The following is a 26,242-nucleotide window of genomic DNA, read 5'->3' on the forward strand; positions in this document are numbered from 1 at the left end:
CCTCCCCCCCCCTTCACCTCTTCTTCTCCCCCTCTTCACCTCCTCTCTTCACCTTTCACCCCCTCTTCACCTCCCCTCTCTTCACCTCCCCTCTTCACCTCCCCTCTCTTCACCTCCCCCCTCTTCACCTCCCCCTCTTCACCTCCTCTCTCTTCACCTCCCCCTCTTCACCTCCCCTGATCTTCACCTCCCCCCAACCTCCTCTTCTCTTCACCTCCCCTCTTCACCTGAATCTTCACCTCCCCCTCTTCACCTCCCTCTTCACCTCCCCCCTCTTCAATCTCTTCACCTCTCTTCACCTCCCCCTCTTCACCTCCCCCTCTTCTTCACCTCCCTCTCTTCACCTCCCTCTCTTCACCTCTCTTCACCTCCCCCTCTTCTCCTCCTCTTCACCTCCCCTCTCTTCAATCTCCCCCTCTTCACCTGCCCCCTCTTCACTAGCCTTCACCTCCTCTCTTCACCTCCTCACCTGTCCCTCTTCACCTCCCCTCTTCACCTGATCCTCTTCACCTCCCTCCCCTCTTCACCTCCTCTCTCTTCACCCCCCTATTGTCCCTCTTCACCTGTCTTCACCTCCTCCTCTTCAACCTCCTCTCTCTTCACCTCCCTCCCCCTCTTCACCTCCTCCTCTTCACCTCCCCTCTCTTCACCCTCTTCACCTCCCCCTCTTCACCTCTTCCTCCCCTCTTCACCTCCCCCTCTTCACCTCCCCCTCTCTTCACCCTCCATCCTCTTCACCTGTCCCTCTTCAGTCTCTTCACCTCCCCCCTTCACCTCCTCTCTGTCCCAACTCCCCTCTCTTCACCTCCCCCTCTTCACCTCCCCTCTTCACCTCCCAACTCTTCACCTGGACTAGCCTCTTGAATCTCTTCACCTCCCCTCTTCACCTGGACCCCCTCTTCACCTATTGTCCCCTCTTCACCTGGACTAGCCTCTTCACCTCCTCCCTCTCTTCATCCTAGCCTCTCTTCACCTCCCCCTCTTCACCTCCCTCTCTTCACCTCCTCCTCTTCACCTCCCCTCTCTTCACCTCTTCCCCTCTTCACCTCCCCCTCTTCACCTCCCCTCTCTTCATCCCCTCCCCTCTTACCTCCCCCTCTTCACCTCCTCTCTCTTCACCCCCTCTTCACCTCCCCCCTCTTATTGTCCCTTCACCTCCCCTCTTCACCTATTCCCCTCTTCACTCTTCACCTCCCCCTCTTCACCTTCCCCCCTCTTCACCTCCCCCCTTGTCCCAACCTAGATCTTCACCTTCCCCTCTCTTCACCTCCCCCTCTTCACCTCCCCCCTCTTGAACCTCCTCTCTCTCCTCCCCTCTCTTCACCTCCCCTCTTCACTATTCCCCCCTCTTCACCTCCCTCTCTTCACCTCCTCCTCCTCTTGAATCTTGTCCTTCACTCCCCCCCTCTTCACCTCCCCCTCTCTTCACCTGTCCCTCTTCACCTCCCCCTCTTCACCTCCCCCTCTTCACCTCTCTTCACCTCCTCTTCACCTCCCCCTCTTCACCTCCCCCCTCTTCACCTCCCTCTCTTTCCCCCTCTTCACCTCCTCTCTCTTCACCTCCCCTCTCTTCTCCTCCCCCTCTTCACCCTCTTCACCTCCTCCCTCTTCACCTCCCTCTAGATTCACTTCACCTCCTCTCCTCCCCCTCTTCATCTCCTCCCTCTTCACCTAGCCCCTCTTCTCTTCACTCTTCACCCTCCCCCTCTTCACCTGAATCTCTCTTCACCTCCCTCTCTTCACCTCCTCCTCTTCACCCCCCTCTCACCCCCCTCTTCACTATTGTCCCTAGATCCCCCTCTTCAATCTCTCTTCACCTCCCCCTCTTCACCTCCCTCTCTCACCTTCAATCTCCCCTCTTCACCTCCCCTCCTCTCTCTTCACCTCCCCCTCTTCACCTTGTCTTCCCAACTCTAGATCTTCACCTCCTCTCTCTTGTCCCAACCTCTTCACCTCCCCCTCTTCACCCCCTCTCTTCACCTCCTCCCTCTTCACCTCCCCCTCTTCACCCTCTTCACCTCCCTCTCTTCACCCCTCCCCTCTTCACCTCCTTCTCCCTCTTCACCTTCCCCCTCTTCACCTCCCCCTCTTCACCTCCCCCTCAACACCTCCCCTCTTCACCTCCCCCTCTTCACCTCCCCCTCTTCCCCCTGAATCTCTCTTCCCTCCCCCTCTTCCTCTCCCCTTCACCTCCCTCTCTTCACCTCCCCCTCTTCACCTCCCTCCTTCACCAACTCTTCAGATGGACTCTTCACCTCCTCTCTCTTGAATCTCTTCACCTCCCAACTCTTTCACCTCCCCTCTTCACCTCCCCTCTTCACCTCCCCTCTCTTCATTGTCTCCCCTCTCTTCACCTCCCCCCCTCTTCACCCCCTCCACCCCTCTTCACCTCCCCCTCTTCACCTCCCTCTCTCTTCACCTCCCCCTCTTCACCTCCCTCCTCTTCACCTCCCCCCTTCCCCTCTCTTCACCTCTCTTCACCTCCCCTCTCTTCACCTCCCCCTCTTCACCTCCCCCTCTTCACCTCCTCTCTCTTCACCTCCTCTCTCTTCACCTCCTCTCTCTTCACCTCCTCCCTCCCCCTCTTCACCTTCCTCCCTCTCTTCACCTCCACCCCCTCTTCAATCTATTGTCTCTTCAGTCTCTCTTCACCTCACCTCCCTCTCTTCATCTATTGTCTTCAACTCCCCCTCACCTCCCCCCTCTTCACCTGTGAATCTCTTCACCTCCCCCTCTTCACCTCCCCTTCACCTCTTCACCTCCCTCTCTTCACCTCCTCCTCTACCTGATCTTCACCTCTATCTCTTCACCTTAGATGGACCCCCTCTTCACCTCCCCCCCTCTCTTCCCCTCTTCACCTCCTCCTCTTCACCTCCCCCTCTTCACCTCCCCCCTCTTCACCTCCCCTCTTCACCTCCCCCATCTTCACCTCTCTCTTCACCTCCACCCCTCTTCACCTCTCTTCACCTCCCCCCTTCACCTCCTCTCTCTTCACTCTTCACCTCCTCTTCATCTATTGTCTCTTCACCTCTTCACCTCCCCCTCTTCACCTCACCTCCTCTCTCTTCACCTCCCTCTTCACCTCCCCTCTTCACCTCCTCTCTTCACCTCCTAGTCCCTCTTCACCTCCCCTCTTCACCTCCTCTCTCTTCACCTCTATTGTCCTCTTCATCCCTCTCTCTTCACCTCCCCCTCTTCACCTCCCTCTCTTCACTCCCCCCTCTTCACCTCCCCCTCTTCACCTCCTTGTCCCAACAGTCCCCCTCTTCACCTCCCCTCTCTTCACCTCCCCCTCTTGTCCCAACCTCCCTCTTCACCTCCCCTCACCCCCTCTTCACCCCCCTTCACCCCTCTTCACCTCCCCCTCTTCACCTCCCCCCCTCTCTTCACCTCCCCCTCTTCACCTCCCCTCTCTTCACTTCCCCTCTTCACCTCCCCCTCCTCTTCACCTCCCCTATCTTCACCTCCCTCCCCCTCTTCACCTCCTCTTTCACCCCTCTTCACCTGAATCCTCTTCAGTAGATGGACTAGCTCTCTTCACCTCCCCCTCTTCACCTCCCAACTTCACCTCCTCTCTGATTCACCTCTATTGTCCCTCTTCACCTCCTCCTGGACCTCTTCACCTCCCCTCTTCACCTCTATCTTCTCCCCCTGGATGTGAATCTTCACCTCCCCCTCTTCACCTCCCCTCTTCACCTCCTCTTCACCTCCCCCTCAGTCACCTCCTCCCTCTTCACCTCCCCCTTCACCTCCCTTCACCTCCCCCTCTTCACCTCCTCACCTCCCCCTCTTCACCTCCTCTCTCTTCACCTCCTCCCTCTTCACCTCCCTCTCTCTTCACCTCCTCTCTTCACCTCCTCTCTTCACCTTCTCCTCTTCAGATGGACTCAGCCCTCTCTCTTCCTCCTCCTCTTCACCCCCCTCTTCTTGTCCCAACCTCTTCACCTCCCCCTCTTGAATCTCCCTCTTCACCTCCAGTCACCTCCCCCTCTTCACCTAGCCTCTTCACCTCCCCCTCTTCACCTCCCTGTCTTCACCTCCCTCTCTTCACCTCCCCCCTGATCTTCACCTCCTATCTTCACCTCCAGTCCCCCTCTTCACCTCCCCCTCTTCACCTCCCCCTCTTCACCTCCCAACCTCTTCACCTCTGGACTAGCCTGATCTTGAATCTATTCTTCACCTCCCCCTCTTCACCTAGCCTCTTCACCTCCCCTCTTCACCTCCCCCCCTCTTCACCTCCCCCACCTCTTCACCTCCCCTCTTCACCTCCCTCTCTTCACCTCCCCCCTCTTCACCTCCCCTTCTCCTTCCTCCCTCTCTTCACCTCCCCCTCTTCACCTCCCCTCTTCACCTCCCCCTCTTCACCTCCTCCCAACTCTTCACCTGGACTTCACCTCCTCTCTTCACCTCTATCTTCACCTCCCCTCTTCAGATTCACTCCCTTCACCTCTTCACCTCTCTTCACCTCTTCACCTCCCTCCTCTTCAGATCTTCACCTCCTCCTCTTCACCTCCTATTCCCTCTTCACCTCCCCAACTTCACATGGACTCCCCCTCTGATCACCTCTAAATTGTCCCCAGTAGATTATTCTCCCTCTTCACCTATTGTCCCTCTTCACCTCCCTCTTCATCTCTTCTCCCACCTTCCCCCTCTTCACCTCTCTTCACCTCCCAACTCTTCACCTCCCCCCTCTTTCCTTCAACTCTCTTAGACCTGCCCCCTCTTCTACCTCCCCCTCTTCACCTCTCTTGGACCTCCCCCCTCTCTTCACCTCCCCTCTTCACCTCCCCCTCTTCACCTCTATTCACCTCCCCCCTTCCTCCCCCTCTTCACCTCCCCCCTCTTGGACTACCTCCCCCTCTTCACCTCCCCCTCTTCACCTCCTCTCTCTTCACCTCCCCCTCTTCACCTCCCCCCTCCTTCACCTCCCCTCTCTTCACCTCCCCCTCTTGAATCTATTCTTCCCTCCCCCTCTTCACTCCCCCTCTTCACCTCCTCTCTTCCCAACCCCTCTTCACCTAGCCTCTTCACCTCCCCCTCTTCAATCCTCCCTCTTCACCCAACAGTCTTCACCTCCCCCTCTTCAATCCCCCTACTTCACCTCCTCTCTTTCCCTCCCCCTTCAGATCCCTCCCTCTTCACCTGATGTGAATCTCTTGTCCCCTCTTCACCTCCTAGCCTCTTCACCTCTTCCTATCTTCCCAACCCCCTTCACCTCACCTCCTCTCTTCACCTATTCCCAACAGTAGATCTAGCCTCTCTTCACCTCCCCTCTTCACCTCCCCCTCTTCACCTCCCCCTCTTCACTATTGTCCCTCACCCCCTCTCTTCACTCCCCCTCTTCACCTCCAGTAGATGGACTAGCCTGATTGAATCCTCCCCTAGATGGACTCTTCACCAACAGTAGTCTCTCGACCTAGCCTGATGTGAATCACCTCCCCCTCTTGTCCCCCCCTTCACCTCCCCCCTCTTCACCTCCCCCTTCAACAGTCCCCCTCTTCACTCCCCCTCTTCACCTCCCCCTCTTCACCAACTCTTCAACCTCTCTTCACCCCCTCTTGACCTCCTTCTTATTGTCCCCTCCCTCTCTTGGACTCCCCCTCTTCACCTCCTCTCTCTTCACCTCCCAACTCTTCACCTCCCCCTCTCTTCACCTCCCCCCTCTTCACCTCCCCCCTCTTCTATTGTCCCAACTCCCTCTATTTCACCTCCCCCCTCTTCACCTCCCTCTCTTCCCCCCCTCTTCACCTCTCTTGTCACCAACAGTCTCTGGACCTAGCCTCTTCACCTCCTCTCTCTTCCCAACAGTCTTCACCTAGCCTGATCTTCACCTCCTCCCCTTCACCCCCCTCTTGTCCTCAACCCTCTTCACCTAGCCTCTTGACCTCTATTGTCCTCTTCACCTCACCTCCTCCCCTCGACAGCCCTCTTCACCTCCCTCTTCACCTCCCCCTCTTGGACCCTCTTCACCTCCTATTCTTCCCAACTCTCTCTTCTCCCCCCTCTTCACCTACCTCTTCCCTCTCTTGAATCTCCCCCTTTCCCAACTAGATTCACTAGCCTCTTCAATCTTTGTCCCAACTTCACCTCCTCCCTCTTCACCTCCTTCTCTTCACCTCCCAGTCTTCACCTAGCCTCACTCTTCCTATCTTCCCTCCCTAGATTCCACTCTCCTCCCTTCACTCCTTACGATTCTCACTCTCCTCTCTCTTACATTTACATTACATTACATTTAAGTCATTTAGCAGACGCTCTTATCCAGAGATGGACTTACAAATTGGTGCATTCTATTTATGACATCCAGTGGAACAGTCACTTTACAACAGTGCATCTAAATTTTCCCAAAGGGGGTGAGAGGGATTACTTTATCCTATCCTAGGTATTCCTTAAAGAGGTGGGGTTTCAGGTGTCTCCGGATGGTGGTGATTGACTGTGTCCTGGCGTCGTGATGGGAGTTTGTTCCACCATTGGGGGCCAGAGCAGGAACAGTTTTGACTGGGCTGAGCGGGAACTGTACTTCCTCAGTGGTAGGGAGGCGAGCAGGCCAGAGGTGGATGAACGAGTGCCCTTGTTTGGGTGTAGGGCCTGATCAGAGCCTGGAGGTACTGAGGTGCCGTTCCCCTCACAGCTCCGTAGGCAAGCACCATGGTCTTGTAACAGGATGGAGCTTCAACTGGAAGCCAGTGGAGAGAGCGGAGGAGCGGGGTGACGTGAGAGAACTTGGGAAGGTTAGCGTTCTGGATGAGTTGTAGGGGTTTAATGGCACAGGCAGGGAGCCCAGCCAACAGCGAGTTGCAGTAATCCAGACGGGAGATGACAAGTGCCTGGATTAGGACCTGCGCCGCTTCCTGTGTGAGGCAGGGTCGTACTCTTCACTACTAATCTAGAAAATTAGGTTTATTCAGAGAGGACAAATCATAAATGTTATGCTGTGAGGTAGATATTTTGTCTCCCCTCTCAGCTTTTTTCCACAGAACTAAGGAACATTATGCCATTTATAACCCCCCACCCTAGCCTTGGGTTGACCAATCAGAAGTCCTTGCAGTACAACTGAGCCAATGGCCAATCCCTATTGACCATTAGTTCTCTAGTTTTTTGTCCTCTCTCATCCTCTGCGTTGTGTATTTACCTTCAAAATATTCTTATATCGACTACTAATCAGATATTTCTTCCATGCCAGTGTTCCAGCAGGAGCTAGACACCAAACATGACAAGCATGAGCGCCTGGTCAAACTCAGCAGAGACATCACCATTGAAAGCAAGAGGACAATATTTCTACTGCACAGAGTCACCAGGTAAATTGTCTGAACTACAAAATGTGGTCCGCCAGGGTCCTTAAGGGGGTCCTCAGCAGCAAGGCGGAAGAAAAAAAAGACATCTCATATAGTTGGCCACTTCTAATGGTTTTCAAATGCAGTGTTAAATATCATCTAGGTTTATTTTTCTAATAAATGTTTGTGGATGCATTGATTAAAGCTGCAAATGCACGTAGAAATGTGAGTTACAGATCTATCATTCTCATTGAAAGTGAGTCTAATAAGTGGTTAACAGCTTCTATCTCAAGGCCATCAGACTGTTAAACAGCCACCACTAACATTGAGTGGCTGCTGCCACATACTGACTCAAATCTCTAGCCAATAACATCTGATAACCATGTGACCAATAACATCTGATAACCATGTGACCATTAACATCTGATAACCATGTGACCAATAACATCTGATAACCATGTGACCATTAACATCTGATAACCATGTGACCAATAACATCTGATAACCATGTGACCATTAACATCTGATAACCATGTGACCATTAACATCTACTAACCATGTGACCATTAACATCTACTAACCATGTGACCAATAACATCTGATAACCATGTGACCATTAACATCTGATAACCATGCGACCATTAACATCTGATAACCATGTGTATTTACTTTCGGTTTTGTACACCAGCATCAAACAGCTGAAAATACAATATTTTTGCTTATAGAAAATATATTTCACAGCGGTTTAGATGGTACAATGATTCTTGCTGAGATATCAGCTGATGTACGAAGGGCTATATAATTTGATTTGATTTGATTCTCTACACTATACTTGCTGAGATATCAGCTGATGTACGAAGGGCTATATAATTTGATTTGATTTGATTCTCTACACTATACTTGCTTGTTTTGTCACAACCTGAAATTAGGCTAGCTATTAGAATTTTAGCAAGCAGGAAATGGCGGAGTGATTTCTGCAACTTGCTCCTTTAAATGTCATGTCCATCCTATAAGAAGCCAACAGTAGATGGACTAGCCTGATGTGAATCTATTGTCCCAACAGTAGATGGACTAGCCTGATGTGAATCTATTGTCCCAACAGTAGATGGACTAGCCTGATGTGAATCTATTGTCCCAACAGTAGATGGACTAGCCTGATGTGAATCTATTGTCCCAACAGTAGATGGACTAGCCTGATGTGAATCTATTGTCCCAACAGTAGATGGACTAGCCTGATGTGAATCTATTGTCCCAACAGTAGATGGACTAGCCTGATGTGAATCTATTGTCCCAACAGTAGATGGACTAGCCTGATGTGAATCTATTGTCCCAACAGTAGATGGACTAGCCTGATGTGAATCTATTGTCCCAACAGTAGATGGACTAGCCTGATGTGAATCTATTGTCCCAACAGTAGATGGACTAGCCTGTTGTGAATCTATTGTCCCAACAGTAGATGGACTAGCCTGATGTGAATCTATTGTCCCAACAGTAGATGGACTAGCCTGATGTGAATCTATTGTCCCAACAGTAGATGGACTAGCCTGATGTGAATCTATTGTCCCAACAGTAGATGGACTAGCCTGATGTGAATCTATTGTCCCAACAGTAGATGGACTAGCCTGATGTGAATCTATTGTCCCAACAGTAGATGGACTAGCCTGATGTGAATCTATTGTCCCAACAGTAGATGGACTAGCCTGATGTGAATCTATTGTCCCAACAGTAGATGGACTAGCCTGATGTGAATCTATTGTCCCAACAGTAGATGGACTAGCCTGATGTGAATCTATTGTCCCAACAGTAGATGGACTAGCCTGATGTGAATCTATTGTCCCAACAGTAGATGGACTAGCCTGATGTGAATCTATTGTCCCAACAGTAGATGGACTAGCCTGATGTGAATCTATTGTCCCAACAGTAGATGGACTAGCCTGATGTGAATCTATTGTCCCAACAGTAGATGGACTAGCCTGATGTGAATCTATTGTCCCAACAGTAGATGGACTAGCCTGATGTGAATCTATTGTCCCAACAGTAGATGGACTAGCCTGATGTGAATCTATTGTCCCAACAGTAGATGGACTAGCCTGATGTGAATCTATTGTCCCAACAGTAGATGGACTAGCCTGTTGTGAATCTATTGTCCCAACAGTAGATGGACTAGCCTGTTGTGAATCTATTGTCCCAACAGTAGATGGACTAGCCTGTTGTGAATCTATTGTCCCAACAGTAGATGGACTAGCCTGATGTGAATCTATTGTCCCAACAGTAGATGGACTAGCCTGATGTGAATCTATTGTCCCAACAGTAGATGGACTAGCCTGATGTGAATGTATTGTCCCAACAGTAGATGGACTAGCCTGATGTGAATCTATTGTCCCAACAGTAGATGGACTAGCCTGATGTGAATCTATTGTCCCTGCAGTGTCCCAGACGTGGAGGAGGTCCTCACAGAAGCTGATCTGAAGCTGGATGGAGTGAGACTGAACATCAGAATGATTGCTGAGGAGCTCAGAGGAGAGGACTTGCACCAGTTCCATAGAGCCTTCACACCAGGTACGGACGGATGGACGGACGGGACGGACAGACACAGGATACAACGGCAGGACACGCAGTCCTCCGGTTTCCAGTTAACCTCCTGATTTTGTGAATGAAGAACAGACTCAATATGATATAGACACACCCACTACAATATGATATAGACACACTACAATAGGATATAGACACACCCACTACAATATGATATAGACACACTCACTACAATAGGATATAGACACACCCACTACAATATGATATAGACACACCCACTACAATATGATATAGACACACCCACTACAATATGATATAGACACACCCACTACAATATGATATAGACACACCCACTACAATAGGATATAGACACACCCACTACAATAGGATATAGACACACCCACTACAATAGGATATAGACACACCCACTACAATATGATATAGACACACCCACTACAATACGATATAGACACACCCACTACAATACGATATAGACACACCCACTACAATACGATATAGACACACCCACTACAATATGATATAGACACACCCACTACAGTATGATATAGACACACCCACTACAATAGGATATAGACACACCCACTACAATAGGATATAGACACACCCACTACAATAGGATATAGACACACCCACTACAATAGGATATAGACACACCCACTACAATAGGATATAGACACACCCACTACAATAGGATATAGACACACCCACTACAATAGGATATAGACACACCCACTACAATATGATATAGACACACCCACTACAATACGATATAGACACACCCACTACAATACGATATAGACACACCCACTACAATAGGATATAGACACACCCACTACAATAGGATATAGACACACCCACTACAATACGATATAGACACACCCACTACAATACGATATAGACACACCCTCTACAATACGATATAGACACACCCTCTACAATACGATATAGACACACCCACTACAATACGATATAGACACACCCACTACAATACGATATAGACACACCCACTACAATACGATATAGACACACCCACTACAATAGGATATAGACACACCCACTACAATAGGATATAGACACACCCACTACAATAGGATATAGACACACCCACTACAATAGGATATAGACACACACACTACAATATGATATAGACACACACACTACAATATGATATAGACACACCCACTACAATATGATATAGACACACCCACTACAATAGGATATAGACACACCCACTACAATAGGATATAGACACACCCACTACAATAGGATATAGACACACCCACTACAATAGGATATAGACACACCCACTACAATAGGATATAGACACACCCACTACAATAGGATATAGACACACCCACTACAATATGATATAGACACACCCACTACAATAGGATATAGACACACCCACTACAATAGGATATAGACACACCCACTACAATAGGATATAGACACACCCACTACAATCACCAAAATATATTTGACCGGCAGTGTATATAATTATTTATGAAACCTACCATCAATACTCTATTATTATGGTGGGAGATTAAAATACGGTTTTAAATAACTTAATGGACTGTGAAGGAAATCACACTACAAACTATCACCCTCGGGCACTTACAGGAAATCACACTACAAACTATCACCCTCGGGCACTTACAGGAAATCACACTACAAACTATCACCCTCTGGCACTTACAGGAAATCACACTACAAACTATCACCCTCGGGCACTTACAGGAAATCACACTACAAACTATCACCCTCGGGCACTTACAGGAAATCATAAATGTCATGGATATATTGGAGCTAGTGGATATAGGGAGGTTTATTATCCTGACCTCGTGAGATTTTATTATAATAATTTCTTTATTAAACCTTTATTTAACCTGGAAGGGCTCATTGAGATTTAAAATCTATTTTTCAAGAGTGTCCTGGCCAAGATCGGCAGCAAAGTCATTACAAAAATTACAGACAGACAACATGAAAAACTACAAGAAATCTGGTAAAAACCATAGAATTCACAAGAGTATAACAAAATCACAAACAGCAAATTAAAAACATTGACAGGTCAGGGAATCAGTCTCAAGATCATTCATCAGTGATTTAAAAACAACAATCGGGACAAGTTCTTCCAGTTTAAAAGTATTTTGTAAGGCGTTCCAAGACGATGGCGCAAGAGTACATAAAAGCCCTTTTACCAAATTCAGTTCGGACATTTGGAACAGTTAGCAGGATAAAGTCCAGCGAACGAAGAGACGACACACCACATTTCAGAACAATAAAAATGCACAAATAAAAAGGTAGTAAACCCAAAATGGCTTTGTAAATAAAAGTATACCAGTGACTGAGCCTACGAGTGACTAGAGAAGGCCAGCCAACCCTGGTATACAAAGTGCAGTGGTGCGTAAGGGTTTTGCAGTTTAAAATAAATATCAAAGTACCATGGTAAAGGGTGTCAATTGATCTCAAACACTGAGAGGAAGCATTCATATATAAAATATATTATATATATTATATTTATATTATATTTTATTATTATAAAATATCCCCATAGTCTAGTAAAGGCATAAATGTAGCTGATACTAGATATACATGGTGGAGGCTCATTCAAGCCATCTTGACTACTTTTTTATGTCATTCCCACTGCCAGAAGTTGAAAATAAGTGTTGATAGGGGACAGAATGCGGTCGGGTCATCACATAATTGGCATATATATATATATATTACTCTTATAGAATCTCCACGTGGGTGACATTTAATCAATGCCTATTTGATGATAACGTGTTTATAACTAGGGACAGAAGCCTTTCCTTCAGGTATCGTTTCCCCTCTCAGCTCGTTCCAATGGGCTTCCCTCAGCCTTTCCTTCAGGTTCGTTTCCCCTCTCAGCTCGTTCCAATGGGCTTCCCTCAGCCTTTCCTTGAGGTATCGTTTCCCCTCTCAGCTTGTTCCAATGGGCTTCCCTCAGCCTTTCCTTCAGGTCCAATGGGCTTCCCTCAGCCTTTTTCCCCTCTCAGCTCGTTCCAATGGGCTTCCCTCAGCCTTTCCTTCAGGTTCGTTTCCCCTCTCAGCTCGTTCCAATGGGCTTCCCTCAGCCTTTCCTTCAGGTATCGTTTCCCCTCTCAGCTTGTTCCAATGGGCTTCCCTCAGCCTTTCCTTCAGGTTCGTTTCCCCTCAGATCGTTCCAATGGGCTTCCCTCAGCCTTTCCTTCAGGTATCGTTTCCCCTCTCAGCTCGTTCCAATGGGCTTCCCTCAGCCTTTCCTTCAGGTTCGTTTCCCCTCTCAGCTCGTTCCAATGGGCTTCCCTCAGCCTTTCCTTCAGGTTCGTTTCCCCTCTCAGCTCGTTCCAATGGGCTTCCCTCAGCCTTTCCTTCAGGTATCGTTTCCCCTCTCAGCTCGTTCCAATGGGCTTCCCTCAGCCTTTCCTTCAGGTTCGTTTCCCCTCTCAGCTCGTTCCAATGGGCTTCCCTCAGCCTTTCCTTCAGGTATCGTTTCCCCTCTCAGCTCGTTCCAATGGGCTTCCCTCAGCCTTTCCTTCAGGTTCGTTTCCCCTCTCAGCTCGTTCCAATGGGCTTCCCTCAGCCTTTCCTTCAGGTTCGTTTCCCCTCTCAGCTCGTTCCAATGGGCTTCCCTCAGCCTTTCCTTCAGGTATCGTTTCCCCTCTCAGCTCGTTCCAATGGGCTTCCCTCAGCCTTTCCTTCAGGTTCGTTTCCCCTCTCAGCTCGTTCCAATGGGCTTCCCTCAGCCTTTCCTTCAGGTTCGTTTCCCCTCTCAGCTCGTTCCAATGGGCTTCCCTCAGCCTTTCCTTCAGGTATCGTTTCCCCTCTCAGCTCGTTCCAATGGGCTTCCCTCAGCCTTTCCTTCAGGTTCGTTTCCCCTCTCAGCTCGTTCCAATGGGCTTCCCTCAGCCTTTCCTTCAGGTTCGTTTCCCCTCTCAGCTCGTTCCAATGGGCTTCCCTCAGCCTTTCCTTCAGGTATCGTTTCCCCTCTCAGCTCGTTCCAATGGGCTTCCCTCAGCCTTTCCTTCAGGTTCGTTTCCCCTCTCAGCTCGTTCCAATGGGCTTCCCTCAGCCTTTCCTTCAGGTATCGTTTCCCCTCTCAGCTCGTTCCAATGGGCTTCCCTCAGCCTTTCCTTCAGGTTCGTTTCCCTCTCAGCTCGTTCCAATGGGCTTCCCTCAGCCTTTCCTTCAGGTATCGTTTCCCCTCTCAGCTCGTTCCAATGGGCTTCCCTCAGCCTTTCCTTCAGGTTCGTTTCCCCTCTCAGCTCGTTCCAATGGGCTTCCCTCAGCCTTTCCTTCAGGTTCGTTTCCCCTCTCAGCTCGTTCCAATGGGCTTCCCTCAGCCTTTCCTTCAGGTATCGTTTCCCCTCTCAGCTCGTTCCAATGGGCTTCCCTCAGCCTTTCCTTCAGGTTCGTTTCCCCTCTCAGCTCGTTCCAATGGGCTTCCCTCAGCCTTTCCTTCAGGTATCGTTTCCCCTCTCAGCTCGTTCCAATGGGCTTCCCTCAGCCTTTCCTTCAGGTTCGTTTCCCCTCTCAGCTCGTTCCAATGGGCTTCCCTCAGCCTTTCCTTCAGGTTCGTTTCCCCTCTCAGCTCGTTCCAATGGGCTTCCCTCAGCCTTTCCTTCAGGTATCGTTTCCCCTCTCAGCTCGTTCCAATGGGCTTCCCTCAGCCTTTCCTTCAGGTTCGTTTCCCCTCTCAGCTCGTTCCAATGGGCTTCCCTCAGCCTTTCCTTCAGGTTCGTTTCCCCTCTCAGCTTGTTCCAATGGGCTTCCCTCAGCCTTTCCTTCAGGTATCGTTTCCCCTCTCAGCTCGTTCCAATGGGCTTCCCTCAGCCTTTCCTTCAGGTTCGTTTCCCCTCTCAGCTCGTTCCAATGGGCTTCCCTCAGCCTTTCCTTCAGGTATCGTTTCCCCTCTCAGCTCGTTCCAATGGGCTTCCCTCAGCCTTTCCTTCAGGTATCGTTTCCCCTCTCAGCTCGTTCCAATGGGCTTCCCTCAGCCTTTCCTTCAGGTTCGTTTCCCCTCTCAGCTCGTTCCAATGGGCTTCCCTCAGCCTTTCCTTCAGGTATCGTTTGATGTTATTCATCATGTCATTCCTCTGTGGTTCTGGTAACGGTTCTGGTCCAAGGTTAATGATCATGTTGTAGTTCCTGTTTAGAGGCCTGCTGGCTTTAGACTCTAGAACCTTTTGATGTCATATTCTGTTTAGTTTATCCAGGGATGGACAGTCATGAGTCAGTGGGCGTGTTCAGGTGGATACATGTTATGTAGTCAATGATCATTGTTCCCTCCCTCCCTCAGGTATCCAGGAGTACGTGGAGGCTGTGTCGTTCCATCACTTCATCAGACATCGTACTCTCATCAGCCTGGAGGAGATTAACACCAAGCTGGTCTTCGTCAAGGAGCCTGAGGTATGAACATGCTACACTAAAGGTGTACTGGATCATATCACAATTCTTGATATTAGTTGACCCTTATATCAGAGAGAAGTATATTGAGTAACATTGCACTGAGTGAATAGACATGGAAGCACCATGACCATTATAATGAATCATAGTATGCTAGCTGCATACCCAGAACCTGATATAGTGTCTGGATATGGTTGACACATTACTGCCAACGGTCAACCCGGATTTAGCAACTACTTGGGCTAAGTCATTGTAAATTATGATAACTGTATAAGTAATGTCCTTCTGGTGGAGATACACTACAGGTCAATAGTTTTAGAACACTCATTCAAGGGGTTTTCTTTAAAATAAATTACAAAATTCAAACAGTTTATTTATATTTTCCGATGAGGCTATACATTTGGGTGAGTTTTCTTTCTCGCCTGAGTAGCCCAAAACAAATAAAACCGTCTAGTGCTCAGAGAAATAACAACACAATGTCAATTACGAGTAGCCTTGTCAAATAATGAACATCCAGTCACATTAACCGTTACTCTCTCGCAGCTGGGAAACCGGCACTCTTACGCAGACATTTAGAAAATAAACATGACAATTTGACAAATAAGCCACGGAAGTTTTTTGGAGCGAGAATTAACACGACTTTTGAGTAGTAAGACATGTATGAAAGCAACAGATACCATTAATAAGAAGGGGCTAGAAGCATCTTATATGGTGAACTACCGAGTGGCTAGGACAGGCAAGCACCATACTATAGTGGAGGAGTGGCTAGGGCAGGCAAGCACCATACTATAGTGGAGGAGTGGCTAGGACAGGCAAGCACCATACTATAGTGGAGGAGTGGCTAGGACAGGCAAGCACCATACTATAGTGGAGGAGTGGCTAGGACAGACAAGCACCATACTATAGTGGAGGAGTGGCTAGGACAGGGAAGCACCATACTATAGTGGAGGAGTGGCTGGGACAGGCAAGCACCATACTATAGTGGAGGAGTGGCTGGGACAGGCAAGCACCATACTATAGTGGAGGAGTGGCTAGGGCAGGCAAGCACCATACTATAGTGGAGGAGTGGCTAGGGCAGGCAAGCACCATACTATAGTGGAGGAGTGGCTAGGACAGGGAAGCACCATACTATAGTGGAGGAGTGGCTAGGACAGGCAAGCACCATACTATAGTGGAGGAGTGGCTGGGACAGACAAGCACCATACTATAGTGGAGGAGTGGCTGGGACAGGCAAGCACCATACTATAGTGGAGGAGTGGCTAGGGCAGGCAAGCACCATACTATAGTGGAGGAGTGGCTAGGGCAGGCAAGCACCATACTATAGTGGAGGAGTGGCTAGGACAGGGAAGCACCATACTATAGTGGAGGAGTGGCTAGGACAGACAAGCACCATACTATAGTGGAGGAGTGGCTAGGACAGGGAAGCACCATACTATAGTGGAGGAGTGGCTAGGACAGGGAAGCACCATACTATAGTGGAGGAGTGGCTGGGACAGACAAGCACCATACTATAGTGGAGGAGTGGCTAGGACAGGCAAGCACCATACTATAGTGGAGGACTTCATTCTTCCTGCTACCGCTGATATGGCTGGGACAATGCTGGGGGCAAAGGCCCAAATAAACTATACAGACAATCCCTTCATCAAACATCACTGTTTCACGACGCATCAATGACATGGCAGGAGATGTTTTGAAACAATTACTGCTTCGCATACAAGCCAGTGAATTATATGCGTTACTGCTGGATGAGTCAACAGGCCTGGCTCAGCTCCTGGTATATGTCTGTTACAGCTGGATGAGGATGAGTCAACAGGCCTGGCACAGCTCCTGGTATATGTCTGTTACAGCTGGATGAGTCAACAGGCCTGGCACAGCTCCTGGTATATGTCTGTTACAGCTGGATGAGTCAACAGGCCTGGCACAGCTCCTGGTATATGTCTGTTACAGCTGGATGAGTCAACAGGCCTGGCACAGCTCCTGGTATATGTCTGTTACAGCTGGATGAGTCAACAGGCCTGGCACAGCTCCTGGTATATGTCTGTAACAGCTGGATGAGTCAACAGGCCTGGCACAGCTCCTGGTATATGTCTGTAACAGCTGGATGAGTCAACAGGCCTGGCACAGCTCCTGGTATATGTCTGTTACAGCTGGATGAGTCAACAGGCCTGGCACAGCTCCTGGTATATGTCTGTAACAGCTGGATGAGTCAACAGGCCTGGCACAGCTCCTGGTATATGTCTGTTACAGCTGGATGAGTCAACAGACGAGGCGGGCCTGGCACAGCTCCTGGCATATGTCTGTTACAGCTGGATGAGTCAACAGGCCTGGCACAGCTCCTGGTATATGTCTGTAACAGCTGGATGAGTCAACAGGCCTGGCACAGCTCCTGGTATATGTCTGTAACAGCTGGATGAGTCAACAGACGAGGCGGGCCTGGCACAGCTCCTGGCATATGTCTGTTACAGCTGGATGAGTCAACAGGGCCTGGCACAGCTCCTGGTATATGTCTGTTACAGCTGGATGAGTCAACAGGCCTGGCACAGCTCCTGGTATATGTCTGTTACAGCTGAATGAGTCAACAGGCCTGGCACAGCTCCTGGTATATGTCTGTTACAGCTGAATGAGTCAACAGGCCTGGCACAGCTCCTGGTATATGTCTGTTACAGCTGGATGGGTACACTGCAGCATCCACCGAGAGGCTCTTGGGTACACTGCAGCATCCACTGAGAGGCTCTTGGGTACACTGCAGCATCCACTGAGGCTCTTGGGTAGACTGCAGCATCCACTGAGGCTCTTGGGTAGACTGCAGCATCCACTGAGAGGCTCTTGGGTAGACTGCAGCATCCACTGAAAGGCTCTTGGGTACACTGCAGCATCCACTGAGGCTCTTGGGTAGACTGCAGCATCCAGCTGGAGGCTCTTGGGTAGACTGCAGCATCCACTGAGAGGCTCTTGGTTACAGCTGGAGCATCCACTGAGAGGCTCTTGTCTGTTAGACTGCAGCATCCACTGAAAGGCTCTTGTCTGTTACACTGCAGCATCCACTGAGGCTCTTGGGTAGACTGCAGCATCCACTGAGAGGCTCTATGTCTGGTACACTGCAGCATCCACTGAAAGGCTCTGGTATATGTCTGTTACACTGCAGCATCCACTGAGAGGCTCTTGGGTAGACTGCAGCATCCACTGAGAGGCTCTTGTTACAGCTGGTACACTGCAGCATCCACTGAGAGGCTCTTGGGGTACACTGCAGCATCCACCGAGAGGCTCTTGGGTACACTGCAGCATCCACTGAGAGGCTCTGGTATTGGGTACACTGCAGCATCCACCTAGAGGCTCCTGGTATATGTCTTCAGTTGGGTACACTGCAGCATCCACTGAGAGGCTCTTGGGCACACTGCAGCATCCACCTAGAGGTTCTTGGATGGTCAACACTGCAGCATCCACTGACAGCTCTTGGTACACTGCAGCATCCACTGAGAGGCTCTTGGGTACACTGCAGCATCCACTGAGAGGCTCTGGGTCAACACTGCAGCATCCACTGAGAGGCTCTTGCTGCCAAAGGAATGCCTGACAGCTTGAAAGATGTTTTGGACAACAGTGAAAATGGTTAACTTTGTTTCAGCAAGGCCCCTGAACTCTTGTGCATTTTCTACATCATGCAATGATATGGGCAGTGACCATGTAACGCTTTTACAACATACAGAAGAGCGCTGGTATATGGTATATGTCTGTAACAGCTGGATGAGTCAACAGGCCTGGCACAGCTCCTGGTATATGTCTGTAACAGCTGGATGAGTCAACAGGCCTGGCACAGCTCCTGGTATATGTCTGTAACAGCTGGATGAGTCAACAGGCCTGGCACAGCTCCTGGTATATGTCTGTTACAGCTGGATGAGTCAACAGACGCATATGTCTGGCTGGATGGCCTGGCACAGCTCCTGGCATATGTCTGTTACAGCTGGATGAGTCAACAGGGCCTGGCACAGCTCCTGATATATGTCTGTTACAGCTGGATGAGTCAACAGGCCTGGCACAGCTCCTGATATATGTCTGTTACAGCTGGATGAGTCAACAGGCCTGGCACAGCTCCTGATATATGTCTGTTACAGCTGGATGAGTCAACAGGCCTGGTACAGCTCCTGGTATATGTCCGTAACATTTATGGGGGGGTCAATTAAGGAAGACATCCTCTTTTGCAAACCACTGGAAACCAGGACAACAGGAGAGGGTATTTATAAAGTACTGGACAGCTTTGTGAAATCAAATGGCCTTAAGTGGTCAAGATGTGTTGTTATCTGTACTGATGGTGCAAAAGCCATGACAGGGAGACATAGTGGAGTGGTAACGCTCGTGCAAGCAGTTGCCATTTGGGTACACTGCAGCATCCACCGAGAGGCTCTTAGGTACACTGCAGCAACCACCTAGAGGCTCTTGGGTACACTGCAGCATCCACCTAGATGCTCTTGGGTACACTGCATCATCCACCTAGAGGCTCTTGGGTACACTGCAGCATCCACTGAGAGGCTCTTGAGTACACTGCAGCAACCACCTAGAGGCTCTTGGGTACACTGCAGCATCCACCTAGAGGCTCTTGGGTACACTGCAGCATCCACCGAGAGGCTCTTGGGTACACTGCAGCATCCACAGAGAGGCTCTTGGGTACACTGCAGCATCCACCGAGAGGCTCTTGGGTAGACTGCAGCATCCACTGAGAGGCTCTTGGGTACACTGCAGCATCCACTGAGAGGCTCTTGGGTACACTGCAGCATCCACCGAGAGGCTCTTGGGTACACTGCAGCATCCACTGAGAGGCTCTTGGGTACACTGCAGCATCCACTGAGGCTCTTGGGTAGACTGCAGCATCCACTGAGAGGCTCTTGGGTACACTGCAGCATCCACTGAGGCTCTTGGGTAGACTGCAGCATCCACTGAGGCTCTTGGGTAGACTGCAGCATCCACTGAGAGGCTCTTGGGTACACTGCAGCATCCACTGAGAGGCTCTTGGGTAGACTGCAGCATCCACTGAGAGGCTCTTGGGTACACTGCAGCATCCACTGAGGCTCTTGGGTAGACTGCAGCATCCACTGAGAGGCTCTTGGGTACACTGCAGCATCCACTGAAAGGCTCTTGGGTACACTGCAGCATCCACTGAGAGGCTCTTGGGTAGACTGCAGCATCCACTGAGAGGCTCTTGGGTACACTGCAGCATCCACTGAGAGGCTCTTGGGTACACTGCAGCATCCACTGAGAGGCTCTTGGGTACACTGCAGCATCCACTGAGAGGCTCTTGGGTACACTGCAGCATCCACCTAGAGGTTCTTGGGTACACTGCAGCATCCACTGAGAGGCTCTTGGGTACACTGCAGCATCCACCTAGAGGTTCTTGGGTACACTGCAGCATCCACTGAGAGGCTCTTGGGTACACTGCAGCATCCACTGAGAGGCTCTTGGGTACACTGCAGCATCCACTGAGAGGCTCTTGGGTACACTGCAGCATCCACTGAGAGGCTCTTGCTGCCAAAGGAATGCCTGACAGCTTGAAAGATGTTTTGGACAACAGTGAAAATGGTTAACTTTGTTTCAGCAAGGCCCCTGAACTCTTGTGCATTTTCTACATCATGCAATGATATGGGCAGTGACCATGTAACGCTTTTACAACATACAGAAGAGCGCTGGTTATCAAGGGGCAAAATATTGACATGTTTTATTGAATTGAGAGACGAGCTTAAAGTTCTCTATACTGACCATAATGTTGACTTGTCTGACCGCTTGAATGATGACGAGTTTCTCACACGACTGGCCTATCTGGGTGATGTTTTTTATCACAAGAATGATCTGAATCTAGGATTACAGGGACTCTCCACAACTATATTCAAAGTATGGGACACAATTGGGGCTATGATTAAGAAGTTGGAGCTCTTCTTTGTCTCCATTAACAAGGACAACACACAGGTCTTTCCATCATTGTATGATTTTTTGTGTGCAAATGAACTCAAGCTTATGGACAATAAAATTATTGGCAGACTCAACAGCCTTGGTTTCTCAAATGACTGCATCGCTTGGTTCACCAACTACTTCTCAGACAGAGTTCAGTGTATCAAATCAGAGGGCCTGTTGTCCGGACCTCCGGCAGTTTCTATGGGGGTAGCACAGGGTTCAATTTTCGGGCCGACTCTTTTCTCTGTATATATCAATGATGTCGCTCTTGCTGCTGGTGATACTCTGATCAACCTCTACGCAGACGACACCATTCTGTATACTTCTGGCCCCTTCTTGGACACTGTGTTAACTAACCTCCAGACCAGCTTCAATGCCACATAATTCTTCTTCCGTGGCCTCCAACTGCTCTTAAATGCAAGTAAAACTAAATAAATCAAATCAAATTTTATTTGTCACATACACATGGTTAGCAGATGTTAATGCGAGTGTAGCGAAATGCTTGTGCTTCTAGTTCCGACAATGCAGTAATAACCAACAAGTAATCTAGCTAACAATTCCAAAACTACTACCTTATACACACAAGTGTAAAGGGATAAAGAATATGTACATAAAGATATATGAATGAGTGATGGTACAGAGCGGCATAGGCAAGATACAGTAGATGGTATTGAGTGCAGTATATACATATGAGATGAGTATGTAAACAAAGTGGCATAGTTAAAGTGGCTAGTGATACATGTATTACATAAGGATGCAGTAGATGATATAGAGTACAGTATATACGTATACATATGAGATAAATAATGTAGGGTATGTAAACATTATATTAAGTAGCATTGTTTAAAGTGGCTAGTGATATATTTTACATCATTTCCCATAAATTCCCATTATTAAAGTGGTTGGAGTTGAGTCAGTGTGTTGGCAGCAGCCACTCAATGTTAGTGGTGGCTGTTTAACAGTCTGATGGCCTTGAGATAGAAGCTGTTTTTCAGTCTATCGGTCCCAGCTTTGATGCACCTGTACTGACCTCGCCTTCTGGATGATAGCGGGGTGAACAGGCAGTGGCTCAGGTGGTTGTTGTCCTTGATGATCTTTATGGCCTTCCTGTAACATCGGGTGGTGTAGGTGTCCTGGAAGGGCAGGTAGTTTGCCCCCGGTGATGCGTTGTGCAGACCTGTCTACCCTCTGGGGTAGTGCTCTTCAACCGATCACTGCCAGCACCTGCTTGTCTGTCCAACATCACTACTCTGGACGGTTCTGACTTAGAATATGTGGGCAACTACAAATACCTGGGTGTCTGATTAGACTGTAAACTCTCCTTCCAGACTCACATTAAGCATCTCCAATCCAAAATTAAATCTAGAATTGGCTTCCTATTTTTCAACAAAGCATCCTTCACTCATGCTGCCAAACATGCCCTCGTAAAACTGACCATCCTACCGATCCTTGACTTCGGTGATGTCATTTACGAAATAACCTCCAACACTCTACTCAACAAATTGGATGCAGTCTATCACTGTTTTGTCACCAAAGCCCCATATACTACCCACCACTGCGACCTGTATGCTCTCGTTGGCTGGCCCTTGCTTCATACTCGTTGCCAAACCCACTGGCTCCAGGTCATCTACAAGTCTCTGCTAGGTAAAGCCCCGCCTTATCTCAGCTCACTGGTCACCATAGCAGCACCCATCCATAGCACACGTCCAGCAGGTATATTTCACTGGTCATCCCCAAAGCCAACTCCTCCTTTTGCCGCCTTTCCTTCCAGTTCTCTGCTGCCAATGACTGGAACGAATTGCAAAAATCACTGAAGCTGGTGTCTTATATCTCCCTCTTCAACTTTAAGCACCAGCTGTCAGAGCAGCTCACACTGTACCTGTACACAACCAATCTGTAAATATACACCCAACTACCTCATCCCCATATTGTTATTTATCCTCTTGCTCTTCTGCACCCCAGTATCTCTACTTGCACATCATCATCTGCACATCTATCACTCCAGTGTTAATGCTAAATTGTAATTATTTTGCCTCCTATTTATTGCCTTTACCGCCCTACTCTTCTACATTTGCTCACACTTTATATAGATTTGTCTACTGTGTTATTGACTGTATGTTTGTTTATTCCATGTGTAACTCTGTGTTGTTGTTTCTGTCGAACTGCTTTGCTTTATCTTGGCCAGGTCGCAGTTGTAACTGAGAACTTGTTCTCAACTGGCCACCTGGTTAAATAAAGGTGAAATAAAAAATAAACAACTCTCCTTCAAATAAACACATAGAAGAACACACACATCCATGTAATAGTACCAGACATGCACACAAACATATACAGTTGGCATTTCTGTTATGATTTGTGTTGTCCTTTGTTTTAAATCTATTTTTTACATGTTCTATTTTTTTTGCATTGTTGTTTGCTGTTTTCTTCTGTCTTTCTTTTGTCTCTTTAGTTTATTATTCTCTTGGTTGTTGGTGCATTGTGGGGTGGGGAATGGAATTGATTGTATTTTTTGTTTTTCTTCTTGGGGGAGGGGGACTGTGGAAGGGGTCTCGAAAGGTTGAGGGACAGCTGTTCGGGAACTGTGGGGGGGATCTTGGAGGGTTCGGGTTCACGTTTTTTGGCCTGGTGGGAGATCGGTCAACATGCCCTTGAGCAGGGCATTGACCCTGGATGCTTCTGTGTGTCACTCTGAATGGGAGTCTGTTGGATGACTGGTGTGGTGTAGTTGTTGAGTGGGAGTCTGTTGGATGACTGGTGTGGTATAGTTGTTGAGTGGGAGTCTATTGGATGACTGGTATGGTGTAGTTGTTGAGTGGGAGTCTATTGGATGACTGGTATGGTGTAGTTGTTGAGTGGGAGTCTATTGGATGACTGGTATGGTGTAGTTGTTGAGTGGGAGTCTGTTGGATGACTGGTATGGTGTAGTTGTTGAGTGGGAGTCTATTGGATGACTGGTATGGTGTAGTTGTTGAGTGGGAGTCTATTGGATGACTGGTATTGTGTAGTTGTTGAGTGGGAGTCTATTGGATGACTGGTATGGTGTAGTTGTTGAGTGGGAGTCTATTGGATGACTGGTGTGGTGTAGTTGTTGAGTGGGAGTCTATTGGATGACTGGTGTGATGTAGTTGTTGAGTGGGAGTCTATTGGATGACTGGTGTGGTGTAGTTGTTGAGTGGGAGTCTATTGGATGACTGGTGTGGTGTAGTTGTTGAGTGGGAGTCTATTGGATGACTGGTATGGTGTAGTTGTTGAGTGGGAGTCTATTGGATGACTGGTATGGTGAAGTTGTTGAGTGGGATTCTGTTGGATGACTGGTGTGGTATAGTTGTTGAGTGGGAGTCTATTGGATGACTGGTATTGTGTAGTTGTTGAGTGGGAGTCTATTGGATGACTGGTATGGTGTAGTTGTTGAGTGGGAGTCTATTGGATGACTGGTGTGGTGTAGTTGTTGAGTGGGAGTCTATTGGATGACTGGTGTGATGTAGTTGTTGAGTGGGAGTCTATTGGATGACTGGTGTGGTGTAGTTGTTGAGTGGGAGTCTATTGGATGACTGGTGTGGTGTAGTTGTTGAGTGGGAGTCTATTGGATGACTGGTATGGTGTAGTTGTTGAGTGGGAGTCTATTGGATGACTGGTATGGTGTAGTTGTTGAGTGGGAGTCTATTGGATGACTGGTATGGTGTAGTTGTTGAGTGGGAGTCTATTGGATGACTGGTGTGGTGTAGTTGTTGAGTGGGAGTCTATTGGATGACTGGTGTGGTGTAGTTGTTGAGTGGGAGTCTATTGGATGACTGGTGTGGTGTAGTTGTTGAGTGGGAGTCTATTGGATGACTGGTATGGTGTAGTTGTTGAGTGGGAGTCTATTGGATGACTGGTATGGTGTAGTTGTTGAGTGGGAGTCTATTGGATGACTGGTATGGTGTAGTTGTTGAGTGGGAGTCTATTGGATGACTGGTATGGTGTAGTTGTTGAGTGGGAGTCTATTGGATGACTGGTATGGTGTAGTTGTTGAGTGGGAGTCTATTGGATGACTGGTATGGTGTAGTTGTTGAGTGGGAGTCTATTGGATGACTGGTATGGTGTAGTTGTTGAGTGGGAGTCTATTGGATGACTGGTATGGTGTAGTTGTTGAGTGGGAGTCTATTGGATGACTGGTGTGGTGTAGTTGTTGAGTGGGAGTCTATTGGATGACTGGTGTGGTGTAGTTGTTGAGTGGGAGTCTATTGGATGACTGGTGTGGTGTAGTTGTTGAGTGGGAGTCTATTGGATGACTGGTGTGGTGTAGTTGTTGAGTGGGAGTCTATTGGATGACTGGTGTGGTGTAGTTGTTGAGTGGGAGTCTATTGGATGACTGGTGTGGTGTAGTTGTTGAGTGGGAGTCTATTGGATGACTGGTGTGGTGTAGTTGTTGAGTGGGAGTCTATTGGATGACTGGTGTGGTGTAGTTGTTGTAGTTGGGAGTCTATTGGATGACTGGTGTGGTGTAGTTGTTGAGTGGGAGTCTATTGGATGACTGGTGTGGTGTAGTTGTTGAGTGGGAGTCTATTGGATGACTGGTGTGGTGTAGTTGTTGAGTGGGAGTCTATTGGATGACTGGTGTGGTGTAGTTGTTGAGTGGGAGTCTATTGGATGACTGGTGTGGTGTAGTTGTTGAGTGGGAGTCTATTGGATGACTGGTATGGTGTAGTTGTTGAGTGGGAGTCTATTGGATGACTGGTATGGTGAAGTTGTTGAGTGGGAGTCTGTTGGATGACTGGTGTGGTATAGTTGTTGAGTGGGAGTCTATTGGATGACTGGTATTGTGTAGTTGTTGAGTGGGAGTCTATTGGATGACTGGTATGGTGTAGTTGTTGAGTGGGAGTCTATTGGATGACTGGTATGGTGTAGTTGTTGAGTGGGAGTCTATTGGATGACTGGTATGGTGTAGTTGTTGAGTGGGAGTCTGATTGTGATGACTATTGGTGATGGTGTAGTTGTTGAGTGGGAGTCTATTGGATGACTGGTATGGTGTAGTTGTTGAGTGGGAGTCTATTGGATGACTGGTATGGTGTAGTTGTTGAGTGGGAGTCTATTGG

The 26,242-nt window shown here is 48.7% G+C and overlaps 2 protein-coding genes across 4 annotated transcripts in view; both read left to right on the top strand.

Moving 5' to 3' along the window:
• The window catches only part of LOC124039065 (AT-rich interactive domain-containing protein 4B-like), a 908,546-nt gene that overhangs the window by 221,790 nt on the left and 660,514 nt on the right, over nucleotides 1-26,242 (top strand). The window lies entirely within an intron of this gene.
• tsnax (translin-associated factor X) overlaps nucleotides 1-26,242 on the top strand; it is a 45,437-nt gene that overhangs the window by 14,951 nt on the left and 4,244 nt on the right. For all 3 annotated transcript variants that reach the window (XM_046357668.1, XM_046357669.1, XM_046357670.1), the window contains exons 3-5: nucleotides 7,181-7,295; nucleotides 9,700-9,830; nucleotides 15,124-15,233. In XM_046357668.1, coding sequence (XP_046213624.1) covers nucleotides 7,181-7,295; nucleotides 9,700-9,830; nucleotides 15,124-15,233 — 356 coding nt within the window. The remainder of the gene's footprint in view (nucleotides 1-7,180; nucleotides 7,296-9,699; nucleotides 9,831-15,123; nucleotides 15,234-26,242) is intronic.

Source organism: Oncorhynchus gorbuscha, linkage group LG07 (genome assembly GCF_021184085.1).
Source record: "Oncorhynchus gorbuscha isolate QuinsamMale2020 ecotype Even-year linkage group LG07, OgorEven_v1.0, whole genome shotgun sequence".
In the NCBI taxonomy this organism is placed as follows: Eukaryota; Metazoa; Chordata; class Actinopteri; order Salmoniformes; family Salmonidae; genus Oncorhynchus; species Oncorhynchus gorbuscha.